General features: G+C 36.8%; 1 protein-coding gene across 3 annotated transcripts in view; it reads right to left on the bottom strand.

Annotated features, from left to right (window-relative positions):
• The window catches only part of LOC128016634 (recombining binding protein suppressor of hairless), a 43,573-nt gene that overhangs the window by 18,542 nt on the left and 12,521 nt on the right, over positions 1 to 12,510 (bottom strand). Inside the window, exons 1-2 of one of the 3 annotated variants that reach the window (XM_052601304.1) lie at positions 939 to 1,229; positions 813 to 851 (exon numbers count right to left, since the gene is read on the bottom strand). Coding sequence is in view for 1 of the 3 variants with exons in the window: in XM_052601302.1 (XP_052457262.1) it covers positions 813 to 851 (39 nt within the window). In the remaining 2 variants the exon portion in view is untranslated. Of the gene's footprint in view, positions 1 to 812; positions 852 to 938; positions 1,230 to 12,510 lie in introns of those variants that run through there. The other 2 variants (XM_052601303.1, XM_052601302.1) reach the window with 2 other exon arrangements.

Here is a 12,510-nt window from a genome sequence, read left to right as displayed (position 1 = left end):
ATGATGACGGAGCTCCCGCTGATCGCATGGAGCTCATCTCCGAGATCGGCGAAACACATTTTTTAAATAGACGCTGTCATTATAAATAAACCGCATATTTGAGTTTAAAACAACTACATTCTCGCCTGAAATACTTTTAAAACTACATTTCATGCCACAATAACAGTAATATTTTGAAAATTATCCGAACAAAAATGGCGGTTGAAAATGCTGCGTGAACTCAGCTGGCAGAAGCCCCCCCATGACGCGAATTCGCGTCTGTTGTGAAGTTAATTCCACGCGCGAATGAAGCGAATTACTCGCGCGAATGAAGCGAATGATCTCAAAATGGTCAAGCGGCAAACTAGGCGCGGTAGACGCGAATTTGACGCTCTATTCGCGTTTGGTGTGAACACATAAATAAAACAGCCAATTTGTTTGAGAAAAATAAATGTGCTTCTCAACATAGAGCAATTAATAATAATAAAAACTGTTACTATGTTAGAAATAACATTCACGTTTGGGAAAGCAAATGAGATCATATTTCATATATTTGCAGCTTTTTTCTTTTTTTTTCCCACAAAGAAAGTCATTCGGGGTGTAGGAATGATCCAGAAAACTAAATTATGAATCTTCTAAGTCAATTTTCACAAAGCTGCACAGCTTTCAATGTATATTTACTTATTAAGATAACGTATAGCTAAAAATAAGAATTCCAATTAAAGTGCATAACTTTAAAATATTGATTTGCATGCTGAAATGTAAGCTGTACCATAGAGAGGCCTTTCTCAGCTTCTTTGCTTGTTATTAGCATGTGAAGGTGATAAACATACCTCGTCAGGCGCTGTGGTTGAGGGTGCTCCCCAAACTTCCTGTAAAGAGAGAAAAACACTTTAGCAGAAATTCAACCACAATACAAACAAAAACAGTTTTATTCACACAAATATTTGAGAGCACACCTGTGTACCACTGTAACACTTACACACAAGCCCGTTTCCCATCACTCAACAAGGGGCAAACACATTCACACACTCAAATGTGCTGCGACGGGCAAACACACACACCTGCCCGCTATTTGAGATTAGCAGGCTTGCAGCTGTTGAAGTGACCTTGTGAGAGCATGTTCACATTACCGTGTGTACAAACACACACAGGTGGCCAAACTAAACCACGTTCCCATTCTGATTACATTCACCATGCTAATTATCACAGGAAAGCTGTCTAACGGCACGATTTAGCGATCCCTGCTGCCAAAACCGCATCTCTTTCCTATTGATAGGGTATAAAAAGAATGTTCTGGGTTAAACACAAGTTAAGCTCTCGCCACAGATGCTGTTGATTACCGCAGCCCTTGGAAAAACAAACATAAATCACATTTACAGTAATAAATGTATATTGGTAGCCTACAGGGCAAGGAATTTTCACGGGCATACATTTTAAAATACACACAGTTTTGCAAAAAGTCTTGAGTTAACACATACCATATAATGAATATAGTGAGATAAAATTGCTTGTTAATCTTTAACAATTACTAATGTAATATTTCAACTTTCACAAAACCACCAAACTCACTATTTCGTTTAGGATTTACTTTGAAACAATTTTTGCTCAGAAACTGACCACAAATAATCACAAAGAATTCGCAAGTAACACAACACATTGAATTAAATGTGATTTTTTTTTTTTTTTTTTTTACTTACATTTGAACCGTGTAGGCCATTTTTTTTTTTTTTTCTCAGCCCAGTTGTTAAAAAGGACAACTTAAAAAATTCTGAGTAAAAAAAAAAGGTTTTCAGACTTATTGTATCTGCATTACTGTAACTATTTTTTTTTTTTTTACAAACTGTTTTCCAAGTCACAGATACTGTCAATAAAGCTTAATGAGATTTGAACCCATAACATTTCTTTAAATTATCACGATCAGAAAAGCAACGCAGCACTTTAAGAAAAGTCTAGATGGCCCAGTAATTGCCACACACTCCCTCAGATGTGATATTTCATGTCAGGCAGACAAAGACTTATTTCTTCTAAATTTCACAGTGAATTGTAGATTAACAGAGTACATCATCAGAGTACAGTAATGTGGAACATAGATTGGATGGTTTCACTTATATGCTTGTGACCTCAGACAGCAGATAATGAAAACCGTCGCCTCATTTCAGAATAACCTGGAGGCCTGTCGTGACCCTTTCTGTTTGAAACTGTTACTATAGAGACCTCACAACTGTTATTTCTTGAAACCTAACTGAATGACTACAGTGCCCATGACAACACTGGCCCCGGTCCAATTAGTTAAGGCAATCCCAGAATGCATTGCGAAGAGCTTGGTGGAAAAAAATGATCATACCCAAATCAGAAAAATATAATTTTAATAAATATATTTGCAATATTAAGAGTACATGCATTACAATGTATGACTTTATCACCATTGCCCTACACTTTAATGTAAAAAAATTGAGTATTTCGCCATTAGCTTGTTTGAGTGTGTTTTAGTAAAGCAAAGATGGGCCAAAGGAGCTCTGCTGTGGGGTTGTGCCCGTGGCGTAGTCTTTACTGTAAACTCACAGTAGCCTTGAGGCCAAAGCTGAGAGGAAACAGAGACTGTGAAGGGTTTAAAATAGAAGAAGAGAGACAAATCGATGGCTGGAGGCTGGAGCTTCCTGATCCAACCCCACTGAACCCGAGCGAGTTTCAGGAAGATCTCAAATCTCAAATGTGGAGAAGACCACAGACTGAGAGAGGACACTGCAATAACAACAGCAGAAGAAAAGATATACTTCTGATAAAAAAGCTGCATGTAACAAAAGCAAAGCATTCCAAAATAGGCTATGAATGATTGATTATGCACATTTATATTGTGATTAATTTCAATACAATAAAAGCTATATGATAATAGCCCTTTAACTGTCCCACCAAGAAAAAAGCATTTGAAAAATGTTTTGTTTGCATTTCTTATCTCCTTATGTCATTAGTTACCACACTCAATGTATTTTTTTTCAACACGTCCCATAATTTTTAAAATATCGGCCTCTACCAAATGGTTGATATGTCACTTTATGGCAAAAGTACCGGAATTCATACACATACTATGGAAATCAGAAAATATGAACTATAATGAATGATCAGAAAGTTATATTTCTCAGCAAATAGTACATTCTGACAGCAGAAAGGATTATCTGAAAACATTAGCTTAGCTTTTCTACGTTTACCATAAAGTGACAAATCAACCATTTGGTTGAGCAGGCAGTTAAAGGGATAGCACATTGTGTTCTTCCAAGACATGTAAAGTTCTGCAAATACATGTAAAGTGTTACAAAAGATTTGTATATGTCGAATAAGCGCTGTTTTTCGAAATTTGTATCAAACTGTTCTTTTAAATTGTAATAATAGGTCCATTTCACATTATTGTATTTTATATCAAATAAATGCAGCTTTGCTTTCAAAAACATTAAAGGAATCTTACAGACACCAAACCTTTAGACAACCATAAGATGTATTTTTTTATATTAATATAAATTTAATTCTGAATCAGTGACCGGTGGGCACATATGACATCAATTTACATAAACTCCTATGGACTATGCCAAGTGAGTTGCAAGTCAATACCCAGTAATGGCAGTTTAAATGAAACGTGAAACAGTATCCATCAAGTTTTCTAAAGTTCTCTTCCTAAAGCTGTCTACTTATTCAAAACATTTGTATTCATCCCCCAAAAATAGATCGAACAGGGTGAAAAAGTGGAAATCGCTTAAGGTGCCTGCAGGCTTAAATGTGTTAACCGTGGCAGTCGTAATCTCATTTAACAGATAATTAATCAATCAGCCCTACTTTCTGAAGATTCTAAGAAGAAGAAGAAAAAAAAAGATTTGTTGGAAACTCATCTAGGTGACATTCTGAAATGAAGCACAAGTGCAAACCTGCAAACCTGTTACAACTTGACTGAATACCCATATCCTGACTCAACAATTGATATGTTGTAATACATGATCAGAGTAATTATCTGTCTTATTTACTTTTAGGCAAACGGCAAAGCTTGCTCTCAAGTCTGGTAAAACACAAAAGGTCATTGCACTTTAATGAGAGAGGGAACATTGGAAAGAAACGAGGAGCAAGAGCTAGAAAGACGACAGACAGGGCTGAAATTAGGGGATGGGATGAGGCTCATGTGGGGGAGAAGAGGAAGATAAAGAGACAAAAAAAAGCAATTAAAAGAAAAGAGCAAAAAAAGAGATTCAGGGCTCCACAGAGAGATCAGGAGAGACAGAGAGAGTGGGCGAGAGAGAGGGAGAGAGAGAGAGAGAGAGAGGACGCTAGTGGAATAATTATAGAGCTGTAGATCAATAAGGTTCCCACAGTGAAGTGCTGATGTTTGAGAGGATAATGGATACCAGCTCGCTTCAAGCACATGCTGCTACTACACAAACCCCACAATCAGGGGCCCATCTGGGGCCAGAGCTCTGCTGGCCCTGGATCTCCAGCACAGAGCCCAATTAACAGGGATTTTTCTTTTGGCTCTCTCTCTTCTTCCATTTCTGCTTGCCTCACCACCGGAAAGAATACATTTATAGGTTTTTAATTAAACATTGTTTTTACCAATCCAAAATAAAATTTTTGGTTTTAAATTCACAATGACAGCTGGACATATTTGCTGAAGAAAGAAAGAAAGAAAGAAAGAAAGTTCACTCAGAGATTGTTAGTAAATTCCAGAAACAAAGAAATAGCAAGCAAGACTAGCAAGACAAAACTTTTTTTACATTGTATAAACTCAGCAAAAATAGTGTGCAAAGGCATATTCAAAATTTCAACAAAAGCTCCTCCATGTCCGCCAGCTAAATAATGTTATCTTGGAGGTATTATCTTGTTTTACATCAGCAGAATTCACTAAACAACCTTCAAAACCAAATATTCAGAAAAATAGTGGCAGACGATCAACAGGATGAATGTAAGATCACTGGAACACAGTAACAGAAGGAGTAGAGCTCTGAAGATCTTTCTCACCAGCCCCTGGCCATCCTCTGAAATATCAGTCTCATGACACTTTCCATTCCCATCAAATTATTTCAATTCCATGCTGTTCATTTAGTCAAATAAACATGCACAAATTGAAAACGACGGGAAGCAACTTTTTTTCTGGTTCAACAGATTCTTCTAGACCACTGTGATCCATTTGCATTTTCCCTTTAGCAATCCAGACATGCAGCATTACAATCAACATGAAGCACTATTCACAACCCATTTTACTATTGTAAAACAAGCTAAATATAAGGCATGGCTCGATTATCCACTGGGAAGTGGCTGAATGGTGTAAAGTGGGGGTTCTGTATCAGAACGGAGCCGGATCTGAATGAAGGACATAGATCCTTAAGGTTCAAGTTCACCGGTGAGAGCATCTTGATGTATCCCAGTGGTAACGTGAATACATCTATCCTTATTTGCTAATATTGCTGTAAACTTTTATGATTTCAGCATAAACTATAGGAAAATGAATAACAAGGAATATCAGAGGTAGAGCAAGTTAGTACATTCTGATGAAATATATGTTAAGAATGAAATATTTTACTGTTCAGATTTTTTTGTTTTTTTGATCAGATAGTATATTAAATTCAGTTCACTCTTACTGCAGACGTTTTTACATGAAATTTCAGAGGACTGCTTGTTCAATCAGAAAATTCTGGTTTCGAAATACTACAAGGAGAACAAAAAAAATGATTATGTTGAAGGAAACACACACACCAACTTTCACAACTTTTCCACTCCGAATGCGTAACTCATTTTGCATATCAGCAAAGGCCTGTTTCATGTGCCCAACAGTGGAAGAAACAGGCACTGAGAGAGTTTTATATCTGAAACATTGTGGTTAACGTGCACCTGTTATAAAAACAGTGTTGCAATTTGAACAAATGCCAATATCAATACGTGCCACTTCCCTTTACTGAAATGTAGCAAGGCCTGGTTGAGATTTTTGTGACACTTGGGGTGGATAAATGAAAACACAGGCAAATCATGCACTCAGTCTAAAAAAGAAGTACATATAATTTAACAACGTCTTTGGGTTATACATGTCTGCATCTGGTGAACACCAGAGATGAAGAAAAGACGACTTAATATTTCTTGTCCAAGCAAAACAGACTTTAATTGGCTAAAAGGCCAAACATAAAGGCTGTGGATGTCAATGAAATCGAGATCCCACCATACGTCAAGAAGACGCAGGAAAAAGAGCCGTCACAAGAGAGTGCAGAAAGATAGAGAGAGCGAGAGAGAGATGAGAAGTGTGAAGAAAGTGTGAAAGCGATAAAAGAGAAAAAAAGACACAATTTCATCGAAAAACCACCAGCATTTCCTTGAAGTCTTCCTACAGACAGAGGAGCTCAAATATGAGCAGAGGTGAGCGAGCACAATCCACTAAACAAGACAAAATAATAAAACAATACGCTTAGTTGTTTGTGAACCACCACTTATTCAACTTACTGAAACTTTACTCGACACGCCTCGTGAGATAATCAGAACACAAAACGCAAATGACAGGACGCCAAGATTTTATTGTTTTGGAGCATATTTACATTCCTTAGATCCTGAGAAAATATGAGGCCGAGTGTGACTCAAGTGATGGCTATTCCATTTCACTGGTGTTATGAGGAAATGGTTTTTTCAGCTCGTAAAAAAAAAAGAGAGTGATTAGAAAATGAAAAAAGTGCCCAGATTTCAGCTGGAGTCTTATCCTATTTACTCAGTGAGCTCTGCTGCTATCTGTCCGACTCGACCCGTGGCTGTTTCTGTGTAGTCATCCTCATGGGACTGACTGACAGTTAAACTGGAGAGCTTCACACAGTTCAGGACCACGATAGTTACGGAGACACAGGGTGCGCTTGGTACCAATTCAAATCATTTTCAACTTTAAAAGCATTCCCCTGAGAGAAGAGGAATGTAAGCCGGTGTCAAGACAAGATCACAAGAAAATACTGTTAAATTCTAATGGATCTTCTAAAAAAAAAAAAAAAAAGGCCTTATGCAAACAGGCTACTATCATTTCAATTCAAAACGTCCGCTTTCCCAATAATACCTTTTATTGACAATGTTTATGATTCTGTCATAGTGTTTAGACCTTTTTGAAGCCTGAAAGCCCCATACACGCGTTCCATGCAAAAGAAATGTATACACGTTTGGAAGAAAATAAAAGAATGTTGTCTTCAAGCTTATTACTCTTTGGCTTACACAGAGGGTACACAAAGGAATACTACACCCAAAACTGAAAAAATGCAAAAAAAAAAAAAAAAAAAAAAAAAATTGTTAATGAGTTTCTTCATCAGAGGAGAATTGGAAAACCATAGCTCTGCATGACTGGCTCACCAGTGGATCCTCTGCAGTGAATGGGTGGCACCAGAATGAGAGTCCAGCTGATAAAACACTGCAATAACTCACGACCAACACACATGACTCCAGTTTATCAATTAACATCTTGTGAAGAGAAGAGTTGTGTGTTTATAACAGACACAGATTTTGACATGAGAGGACTACAGAGATGGATGGACCTTTCCACTGAAGATATGCTACTATGGATTATGGACTGGTATTTTTGGCCAGTCGTGTTTTGGGAGTTACTTGCAATGTTTTTATCAGCTGTTTGAATTCTCATTCTGATGGTACCGATTCACTGCAGAGCAAGTGATGTGCTGCTAAATTTCTCCAAATCTGTTCTGATGAATAAACATCTGGGGCAGTCTAAGGGTGAGTACATTTTTTTGAAAACTATTTCTTAAAGTCACAATGAAATGGAATTAGTGACGGTTCTCTATGTGCATACTGTGGTGTAAATCAGAAGGAAATGGTTTGTTAAAAAAAGACTAAATCCAGGGCAGGTATTTGGTTTGATCCATTGGTTGGGGACTGGTTTTTGAGATGTGGCCGTCGCACTCCAGACCCCACTGCTCCACAAACCTGCATTCATTTGAAATCAAATAAATGATAGGGGAGGTCCTATATACATCACCAGAGAGAAGTCTATCATTTGCAGTGCAAGAGTGTGTTATATTTTGATTAAAAATTATGAATAAAAATGTAAGAAGTATAAATATCCATGATTGTATTTACATGCATTTATAATATAATTATAGAGTGAATTTTCATTTAATGCCAACGTTAATAAATGAGTTGTGTGATGGGGTGGGGGTGGGATTTCTGGGGGGTGTAAGCAAGGCAAAAAACCCATGAAGGCTAAAAAAGAATGATGCCGGTAACATTTCCCCTTTCAAATCCCCTTTCAGGGCTCAATAGAGGGAAAGGAAGTGCTGTCAGAATTGTTTTGAATCAGTTTTTCTGCATGTTATCCACTTTTTGCTTCCTTCCCTCCATCCTTCCGCTCCTTTCACTCCTGTCTTTTTCATGACAGCACAGAAGGAGAAGTTCCTCTATTACTCATGGTTGACTGAATCAATGAAGTTGCTCTCACTTCTGTTAAATTAGTCGACTTACGACACATATGACTTTTCTTCTGTCTGTGGTTTATTCTGCTTACGTTCCTTAAGTAAAGGTGAGTCAAGACCAGATTGTTGTGTAACCTACATAGATCAGTGCAAAGGTGACCTATATTTCAGAGCAGTGGAGAGGTGTGGTGTATGTTTACAGAGTAAGCACATACAGTACTTTGATCTGGAATGTCAAAAGAACCAGTACTACAGTACCGAGTCAATTTGTTTCTGTTTTTCTAAAATATTAAAATAATAATATAATTAGTCTTTATAAAAATAGCTGCACGAATGATCCAATTATTAGATTATTGGATCACCCTCCACTACAAATGTCACTAGTATATTATTAATACTGAAGAAAAACTATTTAGACAATAAAAAATAATAAAGTGCTCACATTAATAAGCCAACTACAATCAAACACACATTTTATTCAGCAAAGAATGAGTTGAAGGGATCAAAATGGATGGTCAAGAAATTTGTGATGTCTAATGTTGCCCATTTTCCAGAATGATAACAAGAAGAAATGTTTCCTGAACACCACATCAGCATATTATAATAATTTCTGAAGAATCATGTGACACTGAAGACTGGAGTAATGGCTTATAATGCTCAGCTTTAATATCACAACAATAAATTACATTATAAAATCTATTCAAAGAGAAAAGTGATTTTACATTGCAATAATATTTTAATAGATGCAGCCTTGGTGAGCATAAAATACTTTTTTTGTTTTGTTTCAGAAACACACACACACACACAATCTCAGACTCTGTACTTTTGATTGGTACTGTATAAATAAAAAATATTGTGAAGAATATCAAAGAAAGACTTGGATGGCTACATGCCATTGTTCTTCTAACTTAATTTATAGATTTTTGTAATGATATACAAAAAATGGTTTATGCTATGTTTTTAATATCAAATTGATATAATGAATGGTGTAGTTTTACTACTATGACAGTCCTGCTTTGATGTTATTTGACAGAGCCACAGACTCCAGCGCTGACTTAATGTATCCCAAAGTCATTAACCTCTTACAAAACCCTACTTGGAGTCATGATAGGTGAAGACGGGCTTTATTAAGAAGTGCAAAAGTATTAACTCCCTGTTTTCCAAAAGGAAGTGAGGATGATGTAATGGTTTCATCATCCAGAGCAGCAGGCGGGGTATTTCTTACATCAATAGAGAGTAAATCAGTCCTCGGTGGGGATTTTAATTTAGAGTCTGCATGCGGCCACAGCTTTGGATGTGCCTGGAGCTAAATTTCCAGAGAAGGAAATGATAATTGACCACAAGACACTATACTAAAAAAAGAAGTCACATTGTTCATCCAATCACAACAGAACATTATTTCAAAACATCGGACAAGATTTTAAAATAATTAAGTAATTCCCATTTTCCAAAAGCATAAACCATTAAATCTGAAAAGTCCTCTGTAAACCCGTGGATTGTGCGGCCTAGTGACACATCAAGAGAGAGCAAACTCAAGATCAAGCTATGCTTGGAAACATCTCATTTAGTAGATTGCTTCTGGACTTCCCCAGACAGCATGAATGACATCTGAGCTTTTTTCCCCGTGTCTCTAAAAAACCACACGCCGCAGTGACAGAAATGGGAACTGAGATTCCTTAACCAACCGAAATCTACAGACGAGTGAATGTGTAAAACCTGAAGCAACAAATGCATGCAAACCAACAGGTTTTTTTTTGTTTTTTTTTTTTAATAAAACATGATGTGGTTAAAAACGGAAAATAAATTACTTCCAATCAGATTCTGCCACAATCAACAGGGGATTTTTACACTTGCTCACAACATTTTTAGTGATCAGATTAGCATCGTGAAAAGCCCAAGTGTGAATGACCTCCAATTCTCGTTTCAAAATCTAATGAGGAACAGTAGATCAGCTGAGACAGGTTTATGTGACTGTATGTGTAAACCCAATCAGATACTCCTTGCAAGAACCAGTGCTGAGAAATGCTAGTGTCATTCCATGTCAAATCAACCAATTTTTTTCTGAAGATAGATAAACATGCATAGTGATGAAAGCTAAAATATTAAATGTCAAAGATGTACATTAACAGAGTAATCCACTATCTTGTAGACGGTGGTTAAAATGGACATTTATTTCACCTTTAGAGTCATTTTTACGCCCCTGTAATTTGGCTCCAAATTTCCGGTGAAAAAGCTGTTTTAATTACAACTTTAGAGTTAATGTACATACATGACATTTAATATTCAGGAAAAATATTGACAAAATCAAAAAATCTGAGCCGGGGACCTCTAGTTGATTTGACACGGAATGACCCTAAAAAGCAGAACTGTTAAATGTTATCATATATCTAGCAGCATTTCTCAGTTTTGCCTGCTCTGTTTTATTTGTTATAATGCTTCCACTGACTGAATGTGCTCAAAAAACCACAGAGGTGTGCGAGGAGCGACTAACACGCTCAGACAAGCACACTGTAAATGACAGAACATGATGTTGAAACCACGCTCCTCAAGAGCATCGACCTTCTACAGCTTTCTACTTTCTCTCTCCCTCTTGCATCCTATTTGCATTGCATTTACTGATTTTCTTTCTAAATGATTTGTGGTTTAACATCCATTTACTTTTCATCTGCTGGTCCCTCTTGGAAACTGGTCTAACAATACTTCACATCTGACTGTTCCTCCTATTTTTGTCATTTTGCATCTAACTAACTTTGGGTGGATTTTGCCTAAATGTTGTGTATCTAATTCAACAGTTCTGAGTACAGCTCATTTGCATAATTTGATATACATTATTAACACAGAATTATAATCGCCCATCGGATTTTCCAGATGTTAGCAAAGATTTGCAGATCAGTTTTGTATCTGAACAGTGCACTTGTTGTTGACAAAGAGAGGGAGAGAGAGAAATAGAAGTAAACATCCCAAAAAGGGAAAGAGTACAGCATATGACTGTGCTGACATTATAAAAGGGTTTCTGGCACTCATCTCCCCAACAAAACAACCAGCAACAACTGAACATTGGTATGGATAGCTGCAGGTTGTGACATAATCAAAAACAGACAGGAGTGGATTAAAGTGCAGATACCATTTCAACGCCTGCGGCATCCTCACTGCTCTATTCACTGTGCAGACGTGCATAGTTCAGACTGGAAAAAAAGGCCTCCTGAAGTTATTCCCAAAGGAATAAGTTGCAAGATGTGCATTCTGCGGTCTTTTATTAAAAGTAAAAAAAAATAAAAACATTATTTTCTTTGTGCACCTGAACTTTGTGAAGCTTCCCAAAAATGAAAAAATAAATAAATAGCATTTAATACTGATGTCACTCGGACTCTGCTGTGCTGAATATGTAATTTCTTATCTTTCATACATGCTTCTTCAAAAACCTCTTCTAGTGCTAATGTATTTCCCCCTCAAACTCACAGAATCGGTTGAGTCTCAAGTTGACAAGTTGTCAGACAAAACAAACAGGGCCACATTTCCAAAAAGTATTGTGAGATTTCATCATCTGTATAGCACATATGTAACCAGATTTTCTCACCGCAGATACTCTGTATGCTAAGTATGCATCTGCGCCTTGATTTGTTTTTGTACTAATAAAGTTTAGAGATATCCGCAAAACTTTTTTATATATATATCACTGCTTCTGAAGAGAAATAGAGCTGACACATGACCTGAGTTCACGCACCCGACCAAATGGAGTATACTTTGAAAGGCTATGCGTTTGACTGTAGACAAAGTTATTCCAGTGAGATTGTTCCTTTGTGTTGTTATCATTATGCATCTTATTTTAAAATGAATGTGCAGGGCTTTTGGTCTCAGCGGCTTCCTTTGATTTTAGCTGTACAAAATCAAATATTGTTTGAATTTATTGTTATCACCTTTTCATTCTTCTATCTTACCTCAAGTGGCTAATGAATCAGAAGCCTCATACATTCACATAAAATAGCTTAGAAAAAATGTGGACTCGTGCTATTTTCTTAAAATTGAAGCAATCTTTTAAAACTTTATGGATAAAGTTATCATTCTTGGCGTGAACAGCCTTTCCAGAAGACTATAGTTTGGAAACTATAAT

This window comes from Carassius gibelio, chromosome A7 (assembly GCF_023724105.1).
Source record: "Carassius gibelio isolate Cgi1373 ecotype wild population from Czech Republic chromosome A7, carGib1.2-hapl.c, whole genome shotgun sequence".
NCBI lineage: Eukaryota > Metazoa > Chordata > Actinopteri > Cypriniformes > Cyprinidae > Carassius > Carassius gibelio.
This window is presented reverse-complemented; position numbering and strand designations above follow the sequence as displayed.